We start from the raw sequence: 23,737 nt of genomic DNA, 5'->3' as shown, positions 1-23,737 counted from the left end.
GGAGTCATCCGTAAACCGGGACGTTCTTCAACCAGGGACCTCCTGAATCTCAGAGGCAGCCCCGGTGATTGCTAGGCCAGCCCAGCCCAGCCCAGCCCATGGCAAAGGCTTCCTAGTGAAGGTGCCGTTCAGCCTTGGCCATGTCCATGCAGAAGCTAGGTCCTTATTTGAGAAGTCAAGCTTGCACCCAAGCCAGTGATAGAAATATTTTAATTTTCTCTAATCTTACAAAAACTAGCTACTTTTAAGCTGCTCACAGCAAGGCCCCCCCATGGCTTGTTCTTCAGGTGCCCTTGAGCAACTCTTCATACTTTTCGTCATATGAGCCCGTTCCGCGGATGAGGAGCAGGTGTGGCTTCTCCCCCAGCATGCCAACAACTGTCGCGGTGGCTTCATAGGCCACGCTGTCTCTGTTAAAGGAGAGGATGGTAAGAAGCGAGTCCCCCCTTTGACTCAAGCCATGAAAGGGCTCTCCTACGCGTGGCTGGAAACTGCAAGGAAGCAAGGGTTTGTGTGGTGTGCTGCTGCTGCCGCCCTCGGTCACCCACCCCCTTAGTCCAGAGCTGTGTGCGTCTAGCAGTGAAAAACCCGTCATCCACACTAACTCTGGCAGGCTGCAGGAGAGGAAATGAAGAAGACTGGCTGCAGAGCTCTGCCTGCCCCAAGGCTTCTAGAACAGGACCAGGCAACCTCCCTGGTTCGGGGGCTCAACTCGTCCAAGGTCCAAGAATTGGAAGGAGCCCCTGAGAGCATCAAGTCTAACCCGGTGCAGCAGTTAAGCAGATGGCCCTCTGGATGTCCTTGAACATCCCCTGAATGGGAGATCCCCACCGTCTCCCATGGCAGTATAAGGTCATCAGAAGTGCTGGGGCTGAAGTGCGTCATCCCCTCCCCACCCCGGTTTTTTTCCCCCCTTTCTTTAGGGTTTTTTAATAGGTGGGACTGGGAGCAGTATGGCTTTGGAGGGCACACTATTTCCGTTCCCCCATGAAAATGCCCCAAACGATGCCATTTTGAATCTTGGGAAGATTTAAAAGTGGGGAAAGAAAGAAGCGGTCCTCTCTTGCTGTCCTTCCCACCTTGTTTTTGAAAGGTGGATTAAGGTTTAGGGTGGGAATGCCATCCTGCCCCAAATCATTTTGCCACCAAATTTGCAAATGCCAGGAAGCCCCTAGCAAGCCAGAAGCGCCTTATCCTTGGTCCAGATTACACAGCCATTGGTTTAGCTTTGTTGCAAGCAAGAGTCTCCGTGCTCGAGACCCAGGTCATAACCGTCCTGGCCGTGGAAATTATAAGGCCTCGTTCACTGATGATAGGGCAACTTGCCTGCAGCTAATCTGGCCTCAGTGGGCCGGTGTCGTAAGATCTCTATCTTGGCTTGGAAGAACTGGGGCGAAAGCATCTTAGCTTCTCGGTGTCTGTCCACCACTGAGCTCTATCCACTGGCTTGGCAAAAGATGGATTTATGGCATCAGCAGCAAAGGGATGGGATGCTGGGATGCTTACAAGTTAGAAGCTTCATTTTGGTGACCAAGAAAGGTAAGGTTCATCACCTTCCCACACTCATGCTACTTTGCACTCATTTATGTTAAGGAAGGAGAGATGGGTAATGGTAGGACAGTTATTGTGCTGTACTCGGGGGCCACCAGCAGTCCGATCCATTAATGGGCAATTTCTACAACAAGGCACAGTTATCCTTGGGTATAATGCATCAAGAACTGGCACCTTAAGTTGGGTTTTCAACATCTGCCTTTGTCTGAGGGCTGGGAGGGGGCAGACGTGCAGAAGAATCAGGAAGGACTTCTCACAACCTACCTCGGGGTGAAGCGGATCACCAGGAAAGCTTTGGTAGCCGTGGTACCTTTGCGTGCTTCAAGAATGCCATTATTTGGAGAGAGGGAAAACACTTCTGGGTCTTTGTGTCGTTCCTCTGCAGCTTGAAAATGGAATTAAGAAGCGCTGGTCAAAATTCCAAAAAATATTCTTGAAAGAAAGATAATCCTCTACTAATCCTTCGGTGCTGATATGAAAATTTCAGTTGAGATTGCTCGTGATCTACGGATTTTTCTTAAGTGCCTCTGAGTCACGTTTTGACCCCTCGCAGCTAACATGGACAAGTACCTGCAGGTTTTTTTTAGCCACATCTTTGAAAGCATTTGCCTTCTTTCTAGGACTGAGGGAGCAACCGGCCCAAAGTCATCACTTGGCTTCATACCTAAGGCATGACTAGAACTCACAGCCCCTGGGTTTCTAGCCCAATGGCTCTATCTGTTACACCAAACTGGCTCTCCTTGAATTTATACAACTGATTTATTCAAAATTTAAATAAATAAATAAATTAGATGTGAAGAGTAACTCGAGCTCCTGAAAACGCTCTGCACTGTATTGCAGGTAATTTCTTCCATTCTCGTTCTATTCCAGAATAATACACACCAGGTCTTACTTCAGGGCTTGCCAACTCTACCATTTTCTACACGCTGCAGAATTTAACATACAGGCTCCCTATAGACCTCTCTATGGGGAGCCTTGCATCAGTTCAAAGAAAACCAGTTTTCCCATTTCTCTTACTCAGCAAAGCAGCCCAGTAGCTTCGGCATCTGCTGCGATTCACCAGAAGTACGCCTTCAGACCTTGTCTGGTTAACGAGGCAGGTTTTAAAATCAATTGTTTCGCAAGAAAGCTCAAGCACTGGGACGGTCAGCTGTGCGGTCATGGGGAGCACCTGCAACAAGATCAAGCCCCACAGCCTTTGAGGGGACCATGAAAAGCATTCTGAGAAGGCCAAGGTCACCCCTGGCTGTCCCCATGGGATGGGGAGAATAAATATTCTAGGGTGCATCTAAGGCAGGATCCGGATGTGATCTTTGTGGGCAAAGGCATCTGGAAGAGACCACGATGACATCATGTAGATCAGGATGTCATCACACCAAATGACAAATTATATGAAGGAAGTCCCTGAAAACTTGGCTGTCCTCCCAAGCCTTGGGGCAGGGTAGTGGCTGCGCCCCTATAGGATGTTTTATTTGTTCTGAGGTGGTGTTTCTCAACCTTGGCAACTTTAAGATGTGTGGACTTCAACTCCCAGCTGGCTGGGGAATTCTGGGAGTTGAAGTCCACCCTGGGGAATTCTGGGAGTTGAAGTCCACACGTCTTAAAGTTGCCCAGGTTGAGAAACACTGTTCTAAGGAGTTTGCTTTCTGATGCATAAGATCTGTTCCTGCATTTTTTATTCTTCCTTCTTTTTTAAATTGCACGCCAACTAGGATCACTTGGAGTACGGTGGACTCCGAATTGTATTAAACAAACCTTTTGCTTCATTTGCGTTAGATCATCATGACGTGCATGACGTCACTCCCCACGCACCCCAGTGGCTGGTCTTGTTTCAGCTTAAACCACTCCATGCATCTGATAAAGTGAGCTTGCATTTCACAAACGCTTGCGCCTTTTAATAAAACGTGATAGTTGGAAGAGGGCTACCAGGCTTCTGATTCTTGTTTCAAGCAAAACAGATGAATGGCAATAACCTCCGAAACCAGGGTAAGGGAGAGGGAGTGCTTTTCAGAAGTGCCTTTTGCAGCTTCTCTGACAGAATTTCTTGGCAAAACCCAGCTGAACCACCTAGGATGGCCTCCAGAATAGATCTCCATCTCCCTCATAGTCCAGTCAGCAATATTCAATATCAATGATTTAATATTAAACATTTATTCTATTTAATACCAACAGTTTTCTGGGTGGATACAATTCTCCCCATTGGGGGAGAGGGGCGGTAATATAAATCAGACAAACGGATGACATTTTGATAAAGGAGGAGGAGGAAGGAAGTTCAGAGCAAGCTGGTCAGTGCTGGTGTAGATGCCGAGGAAGGGGGATTTATGGAAGGCTGGAGAGGAGCAGCAGCTAACCGTGTTTTAATCGCCCATTCTTAGAGAGATCCCCCACTCCCCGCCAAGCCTTCCAAGATTCCCATGGATGATCCTAAAGATGTGCCAGAAAGTGAAAGAAATACGGGACTCAGCTTGAGGGCCCGACACCACCTGTTAAATCTGCCATTTGCATGAACTGGTCCAAATAAAAACTACCTTGGCAGCTTCAAGTTTCCCTCCATCCAGTCACCTGGGTAGCTTTGTTGCTGTACTCGATGATAAGATCTTGCCTAAACTCCAGGATTTTCTCCCCGTTTTCATGCTGGATCACTTGAAGCCCTAGCGGCAGATGGTCCTCTGGAAGATGTTGGTAGGTTAGTAATTCAATGGTTGTGAGAAACGACACCTTCACCTACGAGCAACCAGATTAAAATAAATTGGCGGCGGCGGGGGACGGGGGCTGAGATTGGAAAAAAATGGGTGATTGGATGATTGCTGATTCAGCCGCTTTCCATCAGTGGGCAAATGGACTGCGTGCTTCTGTACTGGGATGTTTTACAGACAAAACATTTGACCAGGAGACCTCCAAGGTCCCTCCCGAGCCCGTGGTTCTGAGTCTGTGAAAACTGAGCTGATCTAAAGGTTTTCCTTCAAGCTGCAGGGTGGTCACTGGGAAAGGAGAAACGCCATGGCCCCAAGAGGCTTTCTCTAGCCATGGCAGCCCTCTGAGGAACACTGAAAACCTACCTCTCAAACGGAGACCAATTCCTTCCAAATTTTAAGTAGTTACACCTAGGTTCATACCCTCCCAATTGACTGATTTCTTTTGATTTCATCAAAGCTCACAGTCACCTCTGAACTTCTGGAAAGTTACGGTTTATACATATTTTCTTACTAATATTGGGAGGTTCTTAATCTAAATATAAATTTATGTAACCGATGGAATTATATTTTATTAATATTCTACGGTTAACATCTTACTTATTTACTCTGGTTTTAATGCTGTTAAAGACTGCGCTTAAACTCTTTCACACACTTTATGTCTCTATTTTACCTTATTTGCTTCTTAAATTTCCCTGCTAATTTATAATTTTAGAGTAGAATAAAACATTGGTCAGGGACTGTAATGAACTAAACTGTCTCTTGAAAAAGCGACAATGTTCTTTCGGTAATTAGCAGAATACACATGGAATGCAATGCACAAAGGGTACGCAATACTTTGCTGGCAGGGCGGGAACAGATCCAGGTGGCTAAGCTCGGCAAAACCAGCAGCCCTCTAAATCCAGGGCCAATATTATCTTCAAGCGAGGTGTAACCACCTGCCCCTCTGCCCCTCACTACAATCTTCCCAGCACCTCTCTTTCCCTACCCTCTCCGAGCTGTAGCCACTGCCTGGCCTTTTCCAGCTCCCTTCTGCCAAAATGTGTGATCTGGTCTGGATGCAAACCACGAACGCCACCTGTTTTGTGCACAGAAAGGTTCAGAAAGGGGACCAATTCAGGGCTGCTTTAAGTAATGTTTGTTATTTCTCTGATTCTCTACCAGGGAATGTGGGGCCTTGACAGCGGGATGCCGAGGTCATCTCTCGCCTGGCAGTGGCCACGCTCATGCCAGGATCATCTTCGGCAACCTAATGCTGTGTTTCTCAACCGTGGCAACTTTAAGAAGCGTGGATTCAACTCCCAGAATTCCCCAGCCAGCCATGCTGGCTGAGGAATTCTGGGAGTTGGAGTCCGCACATCTTAAAGTTGCCAAGGTGGAGAAACACTGCCCTAATGCAAGGGTTATCAAACTTTTTCAGGCCACGGAACCTGACTGTTTTAAAACAAAAAACACAATTTCCTGGAACCCCTGATCAAGTGGGGTAGGGCTTCTGCATGTCAGCTGACAAGACCTGCTCTTTTCACTGTACCTAATGGGGGGGGGGAAACACCTGTGCGAGAGATGAAGCTTTAGCCCTCTGCAGAAACATTTCTTTCCTCTTTGTCCCGCAGAACCCATTCCTGTCCCGTGGAACCCAGTTTGAAAAACCCGTCCGAATGGACCTAACTCCTAAGGTTGTGGCCTACAATACTGGGAATTAGCTTGGCCCCAGTTCAATCATCCACCTGGATCTAACCCACTGTGCTCCTGAGCTGCCCACTGTCCCTTGGACAAGACCGTACCAACATATTTTCTAATGCGTAGAGCAGTAGGTGTGTTCTTCCTTCACCCCCTTCGCTCTGAGACGTTTTCAGACTCTTGGCGGGGTCCACGCCAGATATAGAGAAGGGATTTGATAAAATAAGGTTGAATGCCAGAGGGGTCTCTGTGTTATTGGTGAGTTTCACGTTCAGAGTGGTGGCGGAATAGGTCAGCACCTGAGGGAGAACATACAGAGAACCTGTAACTCCATTTTATTTGATACCAGCACATTTCAGATACCTGACGTCACTCCTAGGACAGACATCCTTCCTTGACCTGGTCACCTCCTGGGACTTCCAATACCCAAAATATTGCAACTAGACAGCTGCTGGATGAGGAACGGTGGGAGTTGAGGTCCAGGGCGTGGAAATTCCAGGGCAGAGAAGGCTATTTTAGCTGTAGACACTATTATTTTATTTATTTTATTTTTATTTTATTTTATTTTATTTATTTTATTATTTTATTTTATTATTTTATTTTAGCTGTAGACACTATTATTATTCCCCATAGTCACATACGGCTGCGAGAGCTGGACCATAAGGAAGGCTGAGAGAAGGAAGACAGATGCTTTGGAACTGTGGTGTTGGAGGAAAATTCTGAGAGTGCCTTGGACTGCAAGAAGATCAAACCAGTCCATCCTCCAGGAAATCAAGCCAGACTGCTCACTTGAGGGAATGATATTAAAGGCAAAACTGAAATACTTTGGCCACACAATGAGAAGACAGGACACCCTTGAGAAGATGATGATGCTGGGGAGAGTGGAAGGCAAAAGGAAGAGGGGCCGACCAAGGGCAAGATGGATGGATGATATTCTAGAGGTGACGGACTCGTCCCTGGGGGAGCTGGGGGTGTTGACGACCAACAGGAAGCTCTGGCGTGGGCTGGTCCATGAAGTCACGAAGAGTCGGAAGCGACTGAAGGAATCAACAACAACTATTATTGACTCTTACTGGATACAGGCAGACACCTCAAATGGTGGAAAACCATCTGCAGTATCAGAGTGAGTAGGCAAATATACCTGCCAGTAAAAATTACTGGAATTCTGAACTCACTTTTTATCTGAGATGGCGTCACGATAGGGAGCATTATGGGAACAGCCAGGTCCAAGAACAGCCTCCGACAAAACATGCATTCATTGCAACAGTTCTGTTCCAGCTGTCCACTAGACAGATCTGGGGGTGGGGGGGGGAATAGGGCAGGGGAGAGGAGGAGGATGTGAGGCTACTCCAGCTTATAAGGGGCAGAGTCCACATGACTCCATGGAAGCTGCAATGGCCCTGTATTCACTTCAGAGACCTGCAAGGACAGAAGGGGCCTTTGGCTGAAATGAGCTGCTTCAGATACACAGTAGTACCTCAACCTAAACACTGCATTCAAAAAACATCCAGATTCCAACATGGTGGAAAACTAGGGGGAAGGGGATATCAGGAGAGTTTCTACAGGGGAAGCACAAGCAGGTGTTGAGGGCATGGAATAACCAGCCGGGCATCACTGTAACCTCCATCTACTCCAGATCCTTGCCTGTGCCCAAACACCGTATGAATTGTATAAACTGATCTCAGGAAGGCCAAGATTCTTGGCAATGCAACAAACTCCCTGATTCTGGGTTCCAGCTTCCAAGCCTATTCTCTGCCAACTCCCTCAGTTGCATTCCCGCCCCCAGCAGGGACATAATCAAAATGTTAATGTAAGTACTGCATCTTCCCCAGTTATTTAGATCAGCGTGTGCTTCTCCAGTTGTTGTGGAACTTCAGCTCAAGGGAGCCTTCAGTCGGCAGGAAGGGTGGAGGTGGGGATGAAGATGGGAGCTGTATGCCAGGAACATGTATAAAGCCTTCTGTTGCTCAGACAGACTGATTCAGTGCTCTGAGGACAAACAGCTGGGAAATACCAGCCCTTGTTGGAAAGCAGGAAGTTGGAGAAAGTGGCTTTGCTTTGATCGAAGGTTGCTAACGGCACCTTTTGATTCTTTCCAACCCAACAGTACATTGAAAGAAGTCGCATCGAGGAGGTTGGGACTCCGTCAGTCCCTGCATTCTAAACCCCCTCCCTCCTGGCCCCGTGACCCAGAGCAGAGCTTATGCAGCCCACCCCATTTCCCAGGACACACATGCACACAAACACCCCCATACACAACCGGTTTCTTTGTTAAAAAGAAGCAATACAGATACCTCCTCTGGCTACTGCTGGTAAAGGGGCTGGAAAGAATCCCAGAGCTGTGGAGTCCTCGGTGCTCTCTGAGCCGTGTTGTTTTCTTGCAGACGTTTCATTGCCAGGCTAGGCAACATCTTCAGTGCGAAGGGGGAGTGGGACCTGCTCTCTGTTTATATACCACGGTTTGACAAACCACAAGCAGAGAGCAAGGCCCGCTCCCTCTTTGCACTGAAGATGTTGCCTAGCCTGGCACTGAAATGTCTGCAAGAAAACAACAAGGCTCAGAAAGCACCGAGGACTCCACAGTTCAACCCTGCGCCACAAAGAATTCCAGAAGCCAAGCTCAACAGGTTCTCCCCACCTCGTTTACATCTTCAGTTATTATTTTTTGGCTAATTTATTGTGAACAATTAAATGATTTTAGGAATAAATCAGGGTAGTTCCACATAAAACAGTGGCCTCATGTTCATTTACAAAGTGCTCTTGCATTTGCACGTTCCTTTTAGTGTATCCCTGAACTGAGTGGGGTGTGAAGGTTTCAAAATGACTTTTTCCCCAAACAATAAATGTGTGAGTTAAAACACCACCACCACCTTTTTCCTCCTCTGAGAAATGCAAGCATTTTGATGACTTCAGAAGCAAAGCATTACTTACACCCTTGAGAGCAGGATCTGGGATTAGACTGCTGGCCACTGCATGAAACACCAACCCTTCCTCATGAGCTACTTCAACCGTCAACCTGCAGGAAGAAAGCGGAATATTGTGACTTACTGTAAAAATGATGACAGACAAAACAGGAAAACTCAAGCAATGAAGAACGGCAATTCAAAGCCCAGAAAAAGCTTAAAAGGGAAAATAAAGATGCAAAGTTAATCATGCACCAACCCTGCAACTCGGACTTTGCACTATCAATGTCTGTGGATGACCAGGGTTCTAAGTGACTGACATCATCCCTCTTGGGATGGAGTGGAAACAACACCCCATCTTTGCAGTGTTATCTTCTAGAAATGACCCACACAACCACGTTCTAGGAACAGAAGATACTTTTCTGGACTGAAATCACGGGGGTCATCCAGCTCAGTCATGGCAACTCTGACGACTTTTCCAGCTTTACCTGAAGATGTTCTACCACTGAACTAGCCTTCAAATTACAAGTAGTTTTAGGGGCATTGGAGGACATCAAGAATCACAGAACTGTAGAGTTGGAAAGAATCACAAGGATCATCTAGTCCAACCTCTGCAGTATATAGGAGAACAATTCAGTCATGCATGAGAGGTGGCTGCCCAGCCTTTTCTTAAAAACCTCCAGAGATGGAGAATCCAGAACCTCTGTAGGTAGACTGTCTGACCGTGCACATATCTTGCTGTCAGGAAGTTTCTCCTTCTACTGAAATAAAAATCTAAGTCCTGAAGTTTATATCCATTATTTCTGGTCCTAGTTTCCATGGCCATGGAAAATAGTTCAGGACCATCTTCCAGGTAGCTTCTCTTTATGAATCTGAACACCAATATCTTGTCTCCTCTCCATCTTCTTTTCTCCAGCCTGAACATCCCAAGTTCCTTCAGCCTGTTCCTCATAGGGCAGGTCCTCTCTTTCCTTCATAGGGCAGGTCCTCTTTGTTGCCCTCCTCCGTACCCACCCCAGCTTGTCTATAACCTTCTGAAAATGGGATGCCCAGAATCATCATGGTATACAGGTGTGGTCTCACCAGTGTCAAAGAAAGGCCCTAATTTCTTCCCTGATATTCACGCTGTCATCATTGACCCAAGGCACACTCGTATTTCAGAATATGCCCCTTAAGCACCCAGACTTGGCTTACAAAGCAGGTTTGACGAATGCTTGCAAATCGATCCTCAGAGGGGCAACAGAGTGCCCATCTTCACGAGTTACCTTCCCAGGGACTTTCCGAACAATCTGAGGGAGGGAAAAATTCAACAGTGATGAAACTAGATTGGGATGGGCAATATTTCACTTTCAGTTTATGCAATTTATTTTGATAAGTCTGTTCTTTCAACATATAAGATTATATTATTATTATTATTATTCCTGAAAACTAGAGATGGTTATGTTACGGTGACCTATTACTGTGAATGATAAAGTCTGCTTCTTCCTTTCAAATGAGCTACAACCAATTTGGAAAAAAAGGACCATGGAAAACTCTCCTATTCCATAACTCTATAATGTTCATTCTCTTAAAATGGAAGCACGCAGAGCCCAAAGAGAACACTGTGCTTTGTTCATGTCAGTAAAGGTGGCAAGGACCGCTTTCTGATGTTCAATGTTCTTCCCTGATCATCTCAAAGACATCCAAGCAACTGACAGTAAAAGGCTGAGTGACGGAATTTGGTTAGCAAGCAATTTTACGTCTAAATTTGGGGGTGGTGCCCTTCAACCAAGAAGTGGACTTTAGGGACTATATCAAAGTGTCAGGAGACTTCCCAACAAAGCTGCCACTTGCCTACCTCTTCTGCAGTTCCCTAAAGCGCACTCATTGGCCCCCTTTGGAGTACTGGAGGAAGACCCATGTCTATTACAACTTGATGTACAGAAAATCTGCTACCACAATGGCGTGAAGATGGTGAGAAGTGGCTTTCCCAGCCTCTAGATTGGATCCTGATATAGGCATGTGTCACTGGGTTGGGGAAACGGAATGAAAACTCTTCCCTTCCACCACCACTGCCCTGAAAATGCTTCCTAAAGGGATAGGAAGCCCTGATCAGCTCTGTGATGCAGAGCGGTGGGACAGGTAGGGACACTCCCCCAAGGGAGATCTAGGTATCTTGGGCGTCACTCCTACAAGGTGCCACTGCCTGATTTTTGAAGCTTCTGAGTGGCTCTGCACCACAGCTGACCCCCTTCTGCAGAATAGCCCGATTCTCTGAAGAAAGGGAAAAAAAACTCCGGAAGAATGCAAATAAATCTTGCTTTATGTACCTCTCTGTCCAAACTCATGAAGCCAAGGGCAAAACCTTCACATTCAAACTTATGGATGATTTCAGGAAGCATCAGAGGAGTAAAGGAGATGTGAATGGCAGCAGCGCCACCTGCAGGGATGACCTGGAAACAAGAGTTTTGTTTTATTCAAAGGAGGCACTGATGGGACCAGTTACCCTGGCTGGATTGCAGGAATGCAGCCCACCACTAGATCAGCGTTTCTCAACTTTGGCAACTTTAAGCTGTATGGCAAAAGGAAGAGGGGCCGACCAAGGGCAAGGTGGATGGATGATATTCTAGAGGGGACGGACTCGTCCCTGGGGGAGCTGGGGGTGTTGACGACCGACAGGAAGCTCTGGCGTGGGCTGGTCCGTGAAGTCACGAAGAGTCGGAAGCGACTGAACGAATAAACAACAAAACATATGGCTGTGAGAGCTGGACCATAAGGAAGGCTGAGAGAAGGAAGATCGATGCTTTTGAACTGTGGTGTGGGAGGAAAATTCTGAGAGTGCCTTGGACTGCAAGAAGATCAAACCAGTCCATCCTCCAGGAAATAAAGCCAGACCGCTCACTTGAGGGAATGATATTAAAGGCAAAACTGAAATACTTTGGCCACATAATGAGAAGACAGGACACCCTGGAGAAGATGCTGGTGCTGGGGAGAGTGGAGGGCAAAAGGAAAAGGGGCCGACCAAGGGCAAGGTGGACGGATGATATTCTAGAGGTGACGGACTCGTCCCTGGGGGAGCTGGGGGTGCTGACGACCGACAGGAAGCTCTGGCGTGGGCTGGTCCATGAAGCCACGAAGAGTCGGAAGCGACTAAACGAATAAACAACAAAGCTGTATGGACTTCAACTCCCAGAATTCCCCAGGCAGCCAGAAACACTGCTCTACAGGAACAAAGGAGCATTTGTTGAGAGTCAGGTGGCATACAAGTTTAATAAATTATTATTTATTATGGTTACTCCTGGAATTTCTGCTCTTTCTGTGTCTTGGGCTGGCCTATCTTGAAGGGCTGACAACTGCTCTCCCAGCAAGCACTTGTCTTACAGTGGAATCAGGCACGATATAAATTACGCAAATAAATAAATAGCAGTGGGGCAGTTTCAAAATGATTCACCACCACCCCCCCCTCCCTGCCTTATAATCTGAAGTGGCAAATCCAGAATCCTACCATTTTGAAGAATCATCCCATTCTGAGCAATGTGCTCAACAGCTAGGAAGCAAACTGATGCTCCGGAAGTAGGAATGGAGCATTTGGCCCGTTCCCCTCTTTTCCCCCAAACTGTCAACGATTGGCCAAATGATGGTAAATCTTTCTTTCTTTCTGCATTTCTGCTCTCTTTCTCTTTATTTCTCTTTGTTTCCTTTTTCTTGATTATTAGTTTCTGTTATATTTTCTCTCTCTGTTTTAAAACTTAATAATGTTATTATAAAAAAAATAAAGTTATGGCAACAAACAGCATTAACAGTTTTGTTTCTCTGCCACTTGATATTTTTTTTAATTAATCAACTGTTGAATGTGTGAAAGGATGACACTGACTTTTTTTAAATGCAGTTACTAAATTGCTCACCAATTGAACATTTTCCTTCCGTGCTGCGTGGAGGGATATGCCCTAATTCGCTGCAATAAATGCTGTAGGAGGAAGCTGAGGATAGGTGTGTCCATGAACCCTGTTAAGGTGAGAGGCAGGCAGCCCTGGCCAGATGAGCTTCAAGGTGAAGTGAGAATGCAAACCTGATTCTCTGATACGCTACTCAAATTTGGTAGAAGGAGATCTGGGCTAGTCCATGGTGGCAAAAAGTTAGGAAGAGCCTACAACTCAGGAAAGCTTCTGAATTTTAAGAAAAGTTGTGTGTTGGAAAATGTGCTCCCAGGCTCCTGATTTTTTACTCAGATCTGGGGAACTGTCAGGGAGCTGGGTGTCCCACTACCCCACAGATCCCTCTGGCGATAACAAAAACTAGGGAGCTGGATCTAACACAGAGACAAGAAGATTGTCCCTTCCTCTTGCTAAGCTGTTGACACTCTCAGTCCCCTGCCTCCCTCCCCACTTTCAGTCCCTTGGCTTTCCTACCTACTGTGGTGGATTTCGGCAGTATCTCTGGTTCTCGGGAAGGAGGGAGCGCATTCCAAGGAGGAGGACAAGGTAAGAGGACACACAGTCCAGGAAGTGAATGTGGGAAACCTAAGAGGTTCAGGATAGCCCCACCCTAGAGCCTTTCCAGGTTATTCCCCTTTAGGTTAGGAAGAGTAGCTTCAGTCTGGCAAGATTCTGCCTCTACGGTGTGAGCAGATAAAGAACTGAAGTTGGCTGGACCGATCCTTTGTCGTTCTTGGGCTGGGCCTGACACCTACGAGGTCAGCCCGGGTTAAGGGAGCTGCAACTTACAATCTGCTTGGGAGTGATGCAGAAGGGATAGTCTGAGGGAACCCCCTCGTGAGGCCGAATGACCACGGAGACTATTTGCTCGGGCATCAGTGATTCGCAGGATGAGTCGTCAGAGCTTCCTTCATCATCCTCAAAAAGTTGCTCCAGAGCCTACAGGAATGAATGAGAGAGAGAGAGAAATTCCTGCAAAGACTGGCATTTTATTCAACAGAAATGGGGGAAATGTTTGTGACACAAATACAAGCATTTTATATTCTGTATTTTAAAGCGGTGGTTCATCATAGTAAATACGATTGCTTGGAATGTCTGCTGAGGACTGTATGGCTGTACCTCGAGTAGATCGAATTTTGCACGTGGGGCACCACAGCCAAGGCTGGAGTTTTAAGCACCGAGGTGGACGTGAGCAAGAAGCAAAGCTCAGCCTTGACGGGGCACCAGCTTTCCTCGGCATTGCATGTCAAGCGGAGGAACCACAAGCCTTCAGCCGTCAATTCCTACCTGGAAGCTACCATAAAACAGCCTCCACAGACTGACTTCTAGGAGCTTCTGGACAGGAAGCAGCCCTCTTCCTTGAGCCCTCTGCTCACCCTTAGATCCTCTGACTACTGATCCTGCCGCCAGTTGTTCACCATGCTCCAAGCAGCCTCTCTCAAGCTTTTGACCCCGGAGGGACCCTTGAAGTAGTTTCCAGGCCTGCGGGAACCCCTGCACAGTCAGGCTCCAACATAGGCCAGAAGTTACAGAATTATTCTATTCGTTTCATGGCTAGGCCTGTCTATATGCACTAACCGTGTCCTTAAACTAAAAACAAAGAAGGAAACTCCCCTCTTGAATGTGAAGTTGCCCGGATTTGTAATAATTTTTTAAATAAACCGTGATCTCCCAGGGAACCCCTCGTGGCCTCTCGCGGAGCCCCAGGGTGCCACGGAACCCTGGTCAAGAAACCCTGCTCCAGGGGCTGGAATGGAACAAGCACCGTTCATATACCGTCATTTGAGGACAAAAAGCAAATCACGCTGGTCTCTTCCACTGTTGCAAGAGCACCAACGTTTTACCTAATACTGATCAAGTCTTCTGTTAAAAGTGATACACCAGAACACTGTTTCTCAACCTTGGCGACTTTAAGACGTGTGGACGTCAGCTCCCAAGTCCGCCAGCCAGCCACGCTGCGCTGCACTAGCGAGTCTATACGGAGCAAATGGCTCTTCCGTTGGCCACAGGAAGGATCTTAATACAATAAAATACAGCAGCCACAATCTAACTGCTTTTTTTATTGATTGATTGATTGTATTTTTCCACCGCCCATCTTGAAAACACCCACTTGTAATGGGTGTCGTTAGAGTATCTATAAATATAGTCAGAAACCAATTACAACTAGTTTCTGCTATGAATCTTATTCTAGAGAACGTAGTGCCAGAGCACCTGAAGCACACTGTAAAAATACAGAATACCTTTATTTGTTTTCCCCATTAGTCAGCTAGCATCTCTTTTGCCAGGCTTAATTTTAATCTATATTTTTAATTGTTTATATTCTGTTTTGTTTTCCCTTGTTAGCTACTGTCTTGAGTGCTTGTCCAAACACTGAAGGGGAATTGGTGTAAATCCAATTCATCGTCTCCATCTCCATCAACATCATCATCATCATCATCATCATCATCATATTCTTTCTCAGCTGCTACTACAGCATCATTTTATATATATTTCTTCTTAAAAACTGATCCCCAATTTATCACCTTGGTAGACATGCACTTGGCTGGCTGTTTATTCTCTCCTCAATTAAGTTGGGGAAAGTTGGAACAGTTGGTTATTTGATGGCATCATGAAAGCAAAGCCAGTTGAGAACAAGGAAAATATGACAAAGGAAGTGGGGTCAGCTGACTGAAAGAATGGCAGTCCCGTGACCTGCAATGGTTTCACCTTCTCTCTGTTTCAAACAAGGTAAGTCTGTACATCCATGTTCCAAAACTACCACAGGGAATGATGGTGTATTTGTCACAGCTGCTAAAAACAGCAGAAGGGTCGCTGGACCGCCAAGTGCACTTTTTGCACCTGGCCTAAAAGCTCAAATAACTTTTCTCTCTACCCTCACCATATTGTAACTGAAATAACTGCGAACTGTAGAAGGCGTGTTCATTCTACTGTGTGTGCAGAAATGCCCTGTATTCTAAGAAGGGGAATCCCTTAAAAGGGGAAAAAATGACACATTTTGAACAGACTCTACAGACTAACCAGGTTCTCCCTGGTTGATGACTGTGTGGTGGTTCCTGAAATGAAAGACCTTTTCTTAGAGATGGTGTCAGCCTCCCAGAGGACATCAATCTCATTGCCATCTGTGTCTCTGATTGGAAACGGTGCACCGTAAAACACCAAGAGGTCCACCAGCTTGTCATCGTCCTTATCTTGGTTATAACTTTCCCAGTCCATTCGAATGTCTGAATTGAAGAAGAGGGAAAAGGCAAAATCAAAACCAGGGTGGCTAAAGAGTTGTACCTAGACATGGGGAAACTTACGCACTTTCTTCCAGGGGTGACTGCAACCTCAGGTGATCATTGGCTAAAATAGTGTTTTTCAAACTTGGCAACTTGAAGATGTGTGGACTTCAATTCCCAGAATTCCCCAGCCAGCATCTTTTTGAAAAACACTGAGCCCAAATCTCACCATTTGTTCAAAAACTCTCATCCTCAAGGTTGGAAGATATTTTGAGTGTGCTTGGAAAAAAACCTCAGAATCCAAGGAATCTGGGGCAAGGGGGAGAGGAAGGGCAGCACATTCTTAGGTGTTTTCCAACCCTGCAGTGATCCTGGCCCTTCGTTTTCCTCCTGGTTTGCTGGGGCCTTGGCTATTGTCAGGAAAAATGACACTGGCCAGTCCAAACACTTACCGAAGGGAGTGGGGTTATTGAGTCGGATGTACCGTGAGACGGTGTCCCCTCCAGAGATGTGGGCCCCAAACCTGGGAAAGAAAGTGATATATGTATCTGTGCACAATCTCTGTCTGTATTTTTGGTGCTTCCTATGAAAGAGAGAAGAACTAAATATGCTCCATCAACCCAACAAAAGACATTTCAGCACTAAAGGCTTGGTTTCACAGCTGTTTCTCTTCAGGTGCCTGTGGGAGTTTTGTCCCTCCCACCACCATCACCTAACACAATTATAGCTTCCATGGCTCCTGGAGACAGGATGGCTCTAAAGCCAAGCCTGTAGTGTTAAGGTGTTTGGATTCTTGACAGCAAAACTACAGGTGGTCCTCAACTTACAACTGTCCATTTAACGATGGTCCAAAGTTACGATGGCCTTGGACTGGGTGCTGTAAAGCATTTCCGAGCATTGCAAAATATCACATGCATCCCCATGGTCACATGATCGCATTTTGGGCACTTGGCAACTGGCTCTTATTTATGACCAGTTGCAGCATCCCACAGTCATGTGATTGCATTTTGCAACGTTTTTTGCCATCTTCCGGCAAAAAACACCCATTGAGGAAGCTGGATTTGCTTAACGACCGCTGTAAAAATGGTTGTAAAATTGGGTCCAGTCACGTGGTGACTCGACTTACGACCACAATGACTTACGATGGAAATTCTGGTCGCAGTTGTGGTTGTAAGTCGAGGACTACCTGTATAATAACTATGGTTATTAAAGGAATGCTAATTATTTAACTAGTAAGAACAATGTTGTGGGAAACTGGGATGGGGAAAACGTGTTTCCCAGGATCTCTCATGTTGACCAACCCAGCCAGAAGCTTACAGCTTACAGTAACTGCCTGAAGGAATGCAGGACTATTTGCAGCAGAGTAAGCATGTTCCAGTATATATTTAGGGGAGAACTGAGAAACAAAACAGAGCTGGACGAAAACAAGCATTGATCTTTCAGGCAGGAGTGCAGGGATTCAAAAGCAAAGAGCTTCATCCCCATCCCTTGCAGAAGACCCGGGCTGCAGCCTTTGGACAGATCCACTGCTGTCACAGGGTCAGCCCTTCAACATGCAAGAGAAGGAAAAGGGGGGTTCATGGCCCATGAGAGCTGTGGCCAGGTCAGGACTGTGTCCCCAAAGGTAAAAACACATGTTTATGATGGACTTAGCCACCGCTCTCAGCATTCCCCACCACCATGCATTGGGAGCTCCCAATAGCCTTGCCAGAAGTCTTTGGCATCTACCTGATGGTGGGAGTTGGCATGGGATGGCTTGGTCCGGTCATCTGCAAGAAGATAGGGCAGCCTTTCACCGTCATCTGTAGGGGCACCAACTTTGGCTCTGAGTCTCCCACCTGCACAAAGAGAGTGACTTATACACCCGACCGATCCGGCAGCTGAACGAGGCAGGGAGGCAAAGGGGCCTGGCAGTGTTCTTCCTTTTGCAAACGAGATAGCTGTTATCTATTGCAGATAATCAGCCGCGCAGAAGGATTTTGCAAATCTCCAGGAGAAGCAAGAAACGCAAGTTTGTCCCCTTCCTCTTGCTTGCATTTGCCTCTCAATGTAAGACAGCTCTTCCTCTGAAATTCAAGGAAAGCTCTAAAAAATACAAAAGACCCCTGCCTGCCTCACTTCCTGCTGGAGACTCACTGTCAGGCTCTGCCTGAGACCCAAATGAAAACCCAGACGCTAGGGTAGGCTTCGGTTCAGGTTTTATTTGGGAATAGAATGCATGCCTTTAGAAAGCTGAGAGTGAGGGGAGCGCGCCGGAGAGGGATTTAAATAGCCCGCGCCGGTCAGCGCTCCACCCCACATCATCCCAGGTGCGTCCCACGAGTCCCAACGGTTTCGTCCCTGCCGGGTGAGAGGTCGTGCATCCCCCTTGCGCCCCGGGCATCGCCTCGATCGCCTTCCTGTGCGGTAACGATCCACTGCCGGGCGATCAGGCTCTTAATTCTTCGAAAGCCCGGGCGCCCCTTTCCTGTGGTTAGTCAATTACCCGTTGGCTACTTGGTATCTTTTGTTTCCCGGTCTGCCGGTCCCGGTTACTTAGTTTCTTCGCACCTGTTGCTGGTTCTTTGTGTTTCTTAGTTGCCTTTGCCTAATGCGTCAGGGACCCATTTCCTTGTATTGTCATGCGAGCCGTTGCGATGTCACAAGCATCGCAACGGTCATCATGACACTAACCCAGATAAAGAGCCCAGGCATCACACGCAAGCCCCACTGAAGTCACGGGAAAAACTCTGGTAAGAATCACAGAGCTGCAGCCCGGACTGTTCTGACTGATGTCAGGTCAACGTCCCACCTGCTGGCTCAGACGGGCCGCCTACCTTACAGAGGAGAATGTCCTCGTAATGTCCCCACATATTGTTGTAGGCCGTGATTTCTACACAGAGTTCCTGGAAAGCCTTCAGGATCCCCTTCGATGGGTGCACGTGGAAAGTCGCTCCTTTCCCGTGGGACAGCATGGATGCTCGGAAGGCTGGAAGAGGGGAACAACAATAACAAGAACGAGCCCACTCTGTGGCAGTGCTGCTGCCAGACTTCCCTTGGTCTGAAAGGGACTGGCCTGGAGTCTCTTCACTGGGCAGTGTCCAGCTGCGTCCTCCCATCAAAGTATTTCTTCAGCCTCACAAACTTCCTGTCTACAGAAACATAACCAAGACAGATTCTTCTTACCTGATTGCTTCCTCTTTGCAAATTGTCTCGTTACCCGCCTGGTTTTTTCCACCATCGCATCCCTGGGTAGAGGAAATGGTCTCTCTGAGAACACACAAAGGAGCCTTGGTATCTGCAGGCATGATGCGTGCTTCAAAAACACACCTAAAACTTCCACGTGGCTGCCCATCTGAGGCAGATCTATTCATCAACTTTGGCTGCAAATTTCAATTCAACCCAGGGGCCACAGGCGGGATGCTATTATTCAAACTAAACCTTTCATGCGCTGCAGATGTGGCAACAGCAGCTTTCTTCACATGGCAATACGGATCTATTAGCTGAGGGCCACGACAGCCTTCTCAGGCTGGTACTAGCAGGAGGCACTGGACTACAATCCCCATCATCACCAAGCCACAGCAGGAAGCCTTTCCCTTAAGATGGCTTTTGTAAACATTGGCTCAATCCTTGGGTCCCATCCAGCAATATTCCACTGAGTCAGCAACTTGTAAATTATTAAGAAGGAAGAAAGTGGACCATGTAGCAGAAATGTTGGTGGGATAAGCTAAAAGGGGCTTTTATTTGGGATTCCATCTTGCCTGGGGTGAAATTCAGTAGAGAGAGAAAGGACAACTGATTCCTTCAAAGCCCACCTCCTTATGTCCTTTTAGTGCTTAGAAGGTTTTGGGAGTTGAATATTCATAGCTATATGGGCAAGGAAATACTTGTGCCTATGAGAAATCTACTAAGTAACAGTTAATGGAGTTTTGCCTTCCCAACCAAGGACAAACAAAGTAAGATGTACCCCTCTTGATCCTCGGAAGATCGTGGAGGGCTGCTGAAATAATCAGCTTCTATTGTGAAGAGAGCAGCTAATTCAGAATGATTGGTAATGATCAACTGACGTTTTATCACACTCTTCAAGGCCACTTCAGAGCCAAAGTTGAGTATTAGATCTTGTGAAGGCATGAATGCATTTTGCTCCTGAGCACTGCAGAAAAACAAGAACAGCAAGAACAGCAAGCTTCCTACGTTTTAGAGATGGGTGGCCAGAAAAGGGAGATTGAGATACAATACTGTGAAGGACAATGAAGGATTTCTTTACTACTTTAGCAGAAAAAGTGTAAGATCCTGCAGCCGATACAATCTCCAAAGAGCGGCGCAAGTTCATAGAAGCTGTGAGCATACTTAAGAACATAAAAAGCACCCTGTTGTTCAGTGAGTTGAAATGAATTGTAGAAATAATGTGTCTTATTGTTAAAATTAGAGTAAGCGATCAATGTATTTTTTATGCACATCTTTGCTGTAGAAAGTTGGAAGTCTATGTATTCTTTCCTATACATTTCTGCGCTTTTTTAGGGTTTTCAATCTTCTCAATCTTTTTATCTATATTTTGAAAATATAATACTGTTATGTAAAAAGAAAAAAAAATAACATACAAAGGACCCTGCAGGCTCGGGCTTTACAACACATTTGGTCTCTCATTCTAGCTAACAAGCAGGGGCCGGTAGGAAGCTCAAGTTCAAAATTGTGGGAAAGAAGTGGAAGCAGAGCAGGACGGAACAGAATCGTTCATACAAATTACGCTGCCTGCTTTTCATTATAACTCTGTCTCCTTCCTTTACCTGTCAAAGGGTATCGAGTAGGTGACACGCAGCCCTTTTACTTCGCCAGAGAGAGCCAGAAAGAGTGGCTCCAACATGTCTCCGATGCTACAGCACAGGACAAGGTCCTCCAGCTTGTCCTAAGAAAAAGAACGGCAGCTGGTTTCAGCAGGACCAAATTCCAATGCAGCCCTGTTGTATCACACTGGGAGGGAGGGGTAAGCCTGCTGAAACAGCCCAACCACTCAGCTCCAGAACCCTTGGCCCTCTGGGGCCAGGAGGCCGATGTGGAACGTGAAGAGCATGTCTCAAAATCTCACCGATTTTTTCAACTAACCAAGAACCCCACAAGCTACTCACCTCTCCCCATTTGAAAATGTGTTGGAAGAGCTAAAAGACCCCCTGCTTCTCAGAAGACAAGCTGGTAAGGTTTGGCATCCCATGGCAGCCCCTGCACCTTCTCTCATCTCAGCTCACTTCCCCACCCACCCCGCCCCCAGGAAGATATGCAGCCTTCCAAACAGTGCCCTGGACTGCAGTGGTCTGCCATTTTAATCTTCTAAGAATGCCTCTGAAAACTACATGGAACTCAGGAGCATTTTTTTTAACCCAAAGACCGGGTCTGAGGCTGGCGTTTTGCTTTGCAGCATGCCAGGGTGGTGCAGTGGTGAAGGTGTTGGACTGCCACTGGGAAGATCTAGCTTCTCCAGGCCTCTCTGTCTCAGCCCAACCTACTTCACAGAGGTGTTGTTGTTGTGGGGACAAATGGGAAGAGCAAGCACTGCACGAGCCATCTTAAGCTCCTGTACAAAGGGGGGATATAAATCTAATCCATAAATCAATACATTTCAATTAATTTTTCAAAACGGTAATTAACAGTATCCTGAAAAATACAAAATAAAACCTGGGGGGGGGGACCCAGCGTTTATCTAGCTCAGCAGAGTCCACCAGGTTTCTAGAGTGGGCCTTCAGATGTCAGCAGACCGCCCACCCACTAGCCATGATTCCAACAGTCCCCTCTCGTCCTTGTTAGCAGCTATAATATTTATTTACTTCATTTATTTATCTAGTTTGTCCCCACCCATCTCCTCCCATTGGAGGACTCTGGGCGGTTTACAGTAATCAATTAAAACAACAATAATAAAATCCACAATATAAAATTACAATAATAAATAATATAATAAGAGTAAAAACAAAAAAGTCCAAGTGGCAGGAGAATCTAAAGCAGTCCAAGTGTGGGAGGAGTGGTCTATAGCGACCATCCCCATGTAGGTCTATTCCCCTCTCCGCCCCAAGTGAGGCGGCAGAACCAGGTCTTCAGACTCCTCCGAAAGGCCAGGAACGATGGGGCCAATCTCACCTCCGGGGGCAGCATGTTGAAGGGCACAATTTTAGAAGTAATTTTGCCACAAAGATGGAGGATGCTTATTAATAGATGTATTTCTATCCAACCTCCCATCCCATTTGCAACATCTAACACTCTGTCAACCCTGTAAAAAATTAATCAGTGACAATACGATACAAAAAGAGGTTAAAAACAGAGACAAGTGCAGCACATAAAACCAGCATGCAGAAGTGGGCTGGCTGGCAAAGAATGAAGCAGCAACCATAATGCATAGTGAGAGGCAAGTAATTTCCAAACAAACTAACCTTATTATTATACGTTATCACTATGAGGAACTCCTTCTTCTCATTTGGGCCCAAAACGCCACTTTCTGGAGAGATGCTCAGCACACAGGAAGACGCCTGGCTTCCAAGGGGCTGTCAAGCCAATCAGGGTGGTGGATCATTTAGCAGGAGGCCAAGGATCCTTTGGATTAGTTGTGAACGCCACAACCCGCCCGCTCACCTCTCCCCATTTGAAGCGCGTAGGGAGCAGCGTCTGGTTAAGAAGGCAGGCTGTTGCTTCTGTGGGAATCCCAATGGAAAGCTCAAAGTGTAAGTGGCTCGAGAGCAGACACACGTGGGGCACTTGCACTTCCACGGAAACAGGGATGCGGCTGGAAAGAGAGAGAGAGGGATGCCCCATCACCATCAGTGCTGGTCTGCAAGCCTCTGCTGGTAGGACGAGGACAAACCAAAGGCTTCCAGAAAGGGGCATATTCTGCTCAGGCTGAATCTATAGAATCCCCCTTTCATTATTTTGTCGTTTTCTCTGCCCTTTTTCCCCCTCTTCTATCTACACTTCTCTCAGATTCCTGCTTACCAATTCAGCGTTTAGTCTGCTTTCCTCTTCAACTCCCTTTCCTCTGTTTCCTGTCCCTTCAGCCTTTCTGCTCCACATCCAACTCATGGAGTTCCCCCTGCCCAAATGGCTGGCAGGAGACTTTATAGCTCAAGTGAACTGATGAGCTATTGGCCAACTTTGGCTGGGGACAGTCCACTGCATTCAGTGGGGAGAATATTCCTAAGCATTTTGTGACATCACAGCAGCTCAGCCAATAACGAATGCCAAACAGAACGCCCTAAACAGTTAGAATCCTAGCAAGTTAGGAATAAAATAAAGGCAAAATAAATAAATAAACAAATTGTTTTGTTTTTGTTTTTTGTACTTTGCTCTTCTGCTTTTTTGTATTTTTTTTTCTTTTAGTAAGTTGGTTTTTAGTTGTAAGCCACCCAGAGTCATTTGGGAGTCAGGTGGCCTATAAATAAAATAATAAAATGAAATAAAACGAAATGAAATGAAATGAAATGAAATGTAAAAGAATGAAAGAATAGAATAGAGTAGAATAATAAAATAATAATAAACTGAAATAAACGTATAACACAATTCTCATATCTGATGTACCCAGAAGCATATATATATGCTTTCTATTCCTTTGCACATCTTTACCTTCCAACTCCATTTTCAACTTCCATCTCTAATACGGTTTGGAGATGATGACATGTATATGATGCAAACAAAATTGATACACAGCATTTGTCCAGAGGATACAATTCCCCGTTAGGAGGCTGAATTGTGAATGCAGAAGTCTGTAGGAAGAAAAGTGAGCGCTTATGTAATCTGGAACCCTCCAGGCTGGCTGGGGAATG

At 46.4% G+C, this 23,737-nt stretch overlaps 1 protein-coding gene across 1 annotated transcript in view; it reads right to left on the bottom strand.

The window, feature by feature from the left end:
* Positions 1 to 164: 164 nt before the first annotated feature.
* Positions 165 to 23,737, bottom strand: part of DLEC1 (DLEC1 cilia and flagella associated protein) — a 54,808-nt gene continuing 31,235 nt past the window's right edge. Inside the window, exons 20-38 of the mRNA XM_063303330.1 lie at positions 23,538 to 23,677; positions 22,554 to 22,704; positions 22,355 to 22,465; positions 20,726 to 20,844; positions 19,906 to 20,091; positions 19,125 to 19,186; positions 18,776 to 18,927; positions 17,688 to 17,797; positions 16,412 to 16,482; positions 15,760 to 15,962; positions 13,531 to 13,680; positions 11,137 to 11,259; positions 10,022 to 10,116; positions 8,856 to 8,940; positions 6,029 to 6,223; positions 4,114 to 4,275; positions 2,569 to 2,722; positions 1,816 to 1,936; positions 165 to 410 (exon numbers count right to left, since the gene is read on the bottom strand). Of these exons, the coding sequence (XP_063159400.1) occupies positions 284 to 410; positions 1,816 to 1,936; positions 2,569 to 2,722; positions 4,114 to 4,275; positions 6,029 to 6,223; positions 8,856 to 8,940; positions 10,022 to 10,116; positions 11,137 to 11,259; positions 13,531 to 13,680; positions 15,760 to 15,962; positions 16,412 to 16,482; positions 17,688 to 17,797; positions 18,776 to 18,927; positions 19,125 to 19,186; positions 19,906 to 20,091; positions 20,726 to 20,844; positions 22,355 to 22,465; positions 22,554 to 22,704; positions 23,538 to 23,677 (2,517 nt within the window). The 3' untranslated portion in view covers positions 165 to 283. The remainder of the gene's footprint in view (positions 411 to 1,815; positions 1,937 to 2,568; positions 2,723 to 4,113; positions 4,276 to 6,028; positions 6,224 to 8,855; positions 8,941 to 10,021; positions 10,117 to 11,136; positions 11,260 to 13,530; positions 13,681 to 15,759; positions 15,963 to 16,411; positions 16,483 to 17,687; positions 17,798 to 18,775; positions 18,928 to 19,124; positions 19,187 to 19,905; positions 20,092 to 20,725; positions 20,845 to 22,354; positions 22,466 to 22,553; positions 22,705 to 23,537; positions 23,678 to 23,737) is intronic.

The sequence above is a fragment of the Candoia aspera genome, chromosome 4 (assembly GCF_035149785.1).
Source record: "Candoia aspera isolate rCanAsp1 chromosome 4, rCanAsp1.hap2, whole genome shotgun sequence".
Classification (NCBI taxonomy): Eukaryota; Metazoa; Chordata; class Lepidosauria; order Squamata; family Boidae; genus Candoia; species Candoia aspera.
The sequence above is the reverse complement of the archived record's forward strand: the minus strand, read 5'-3'. Positions and strand labels throughout refer to the sequence as shown.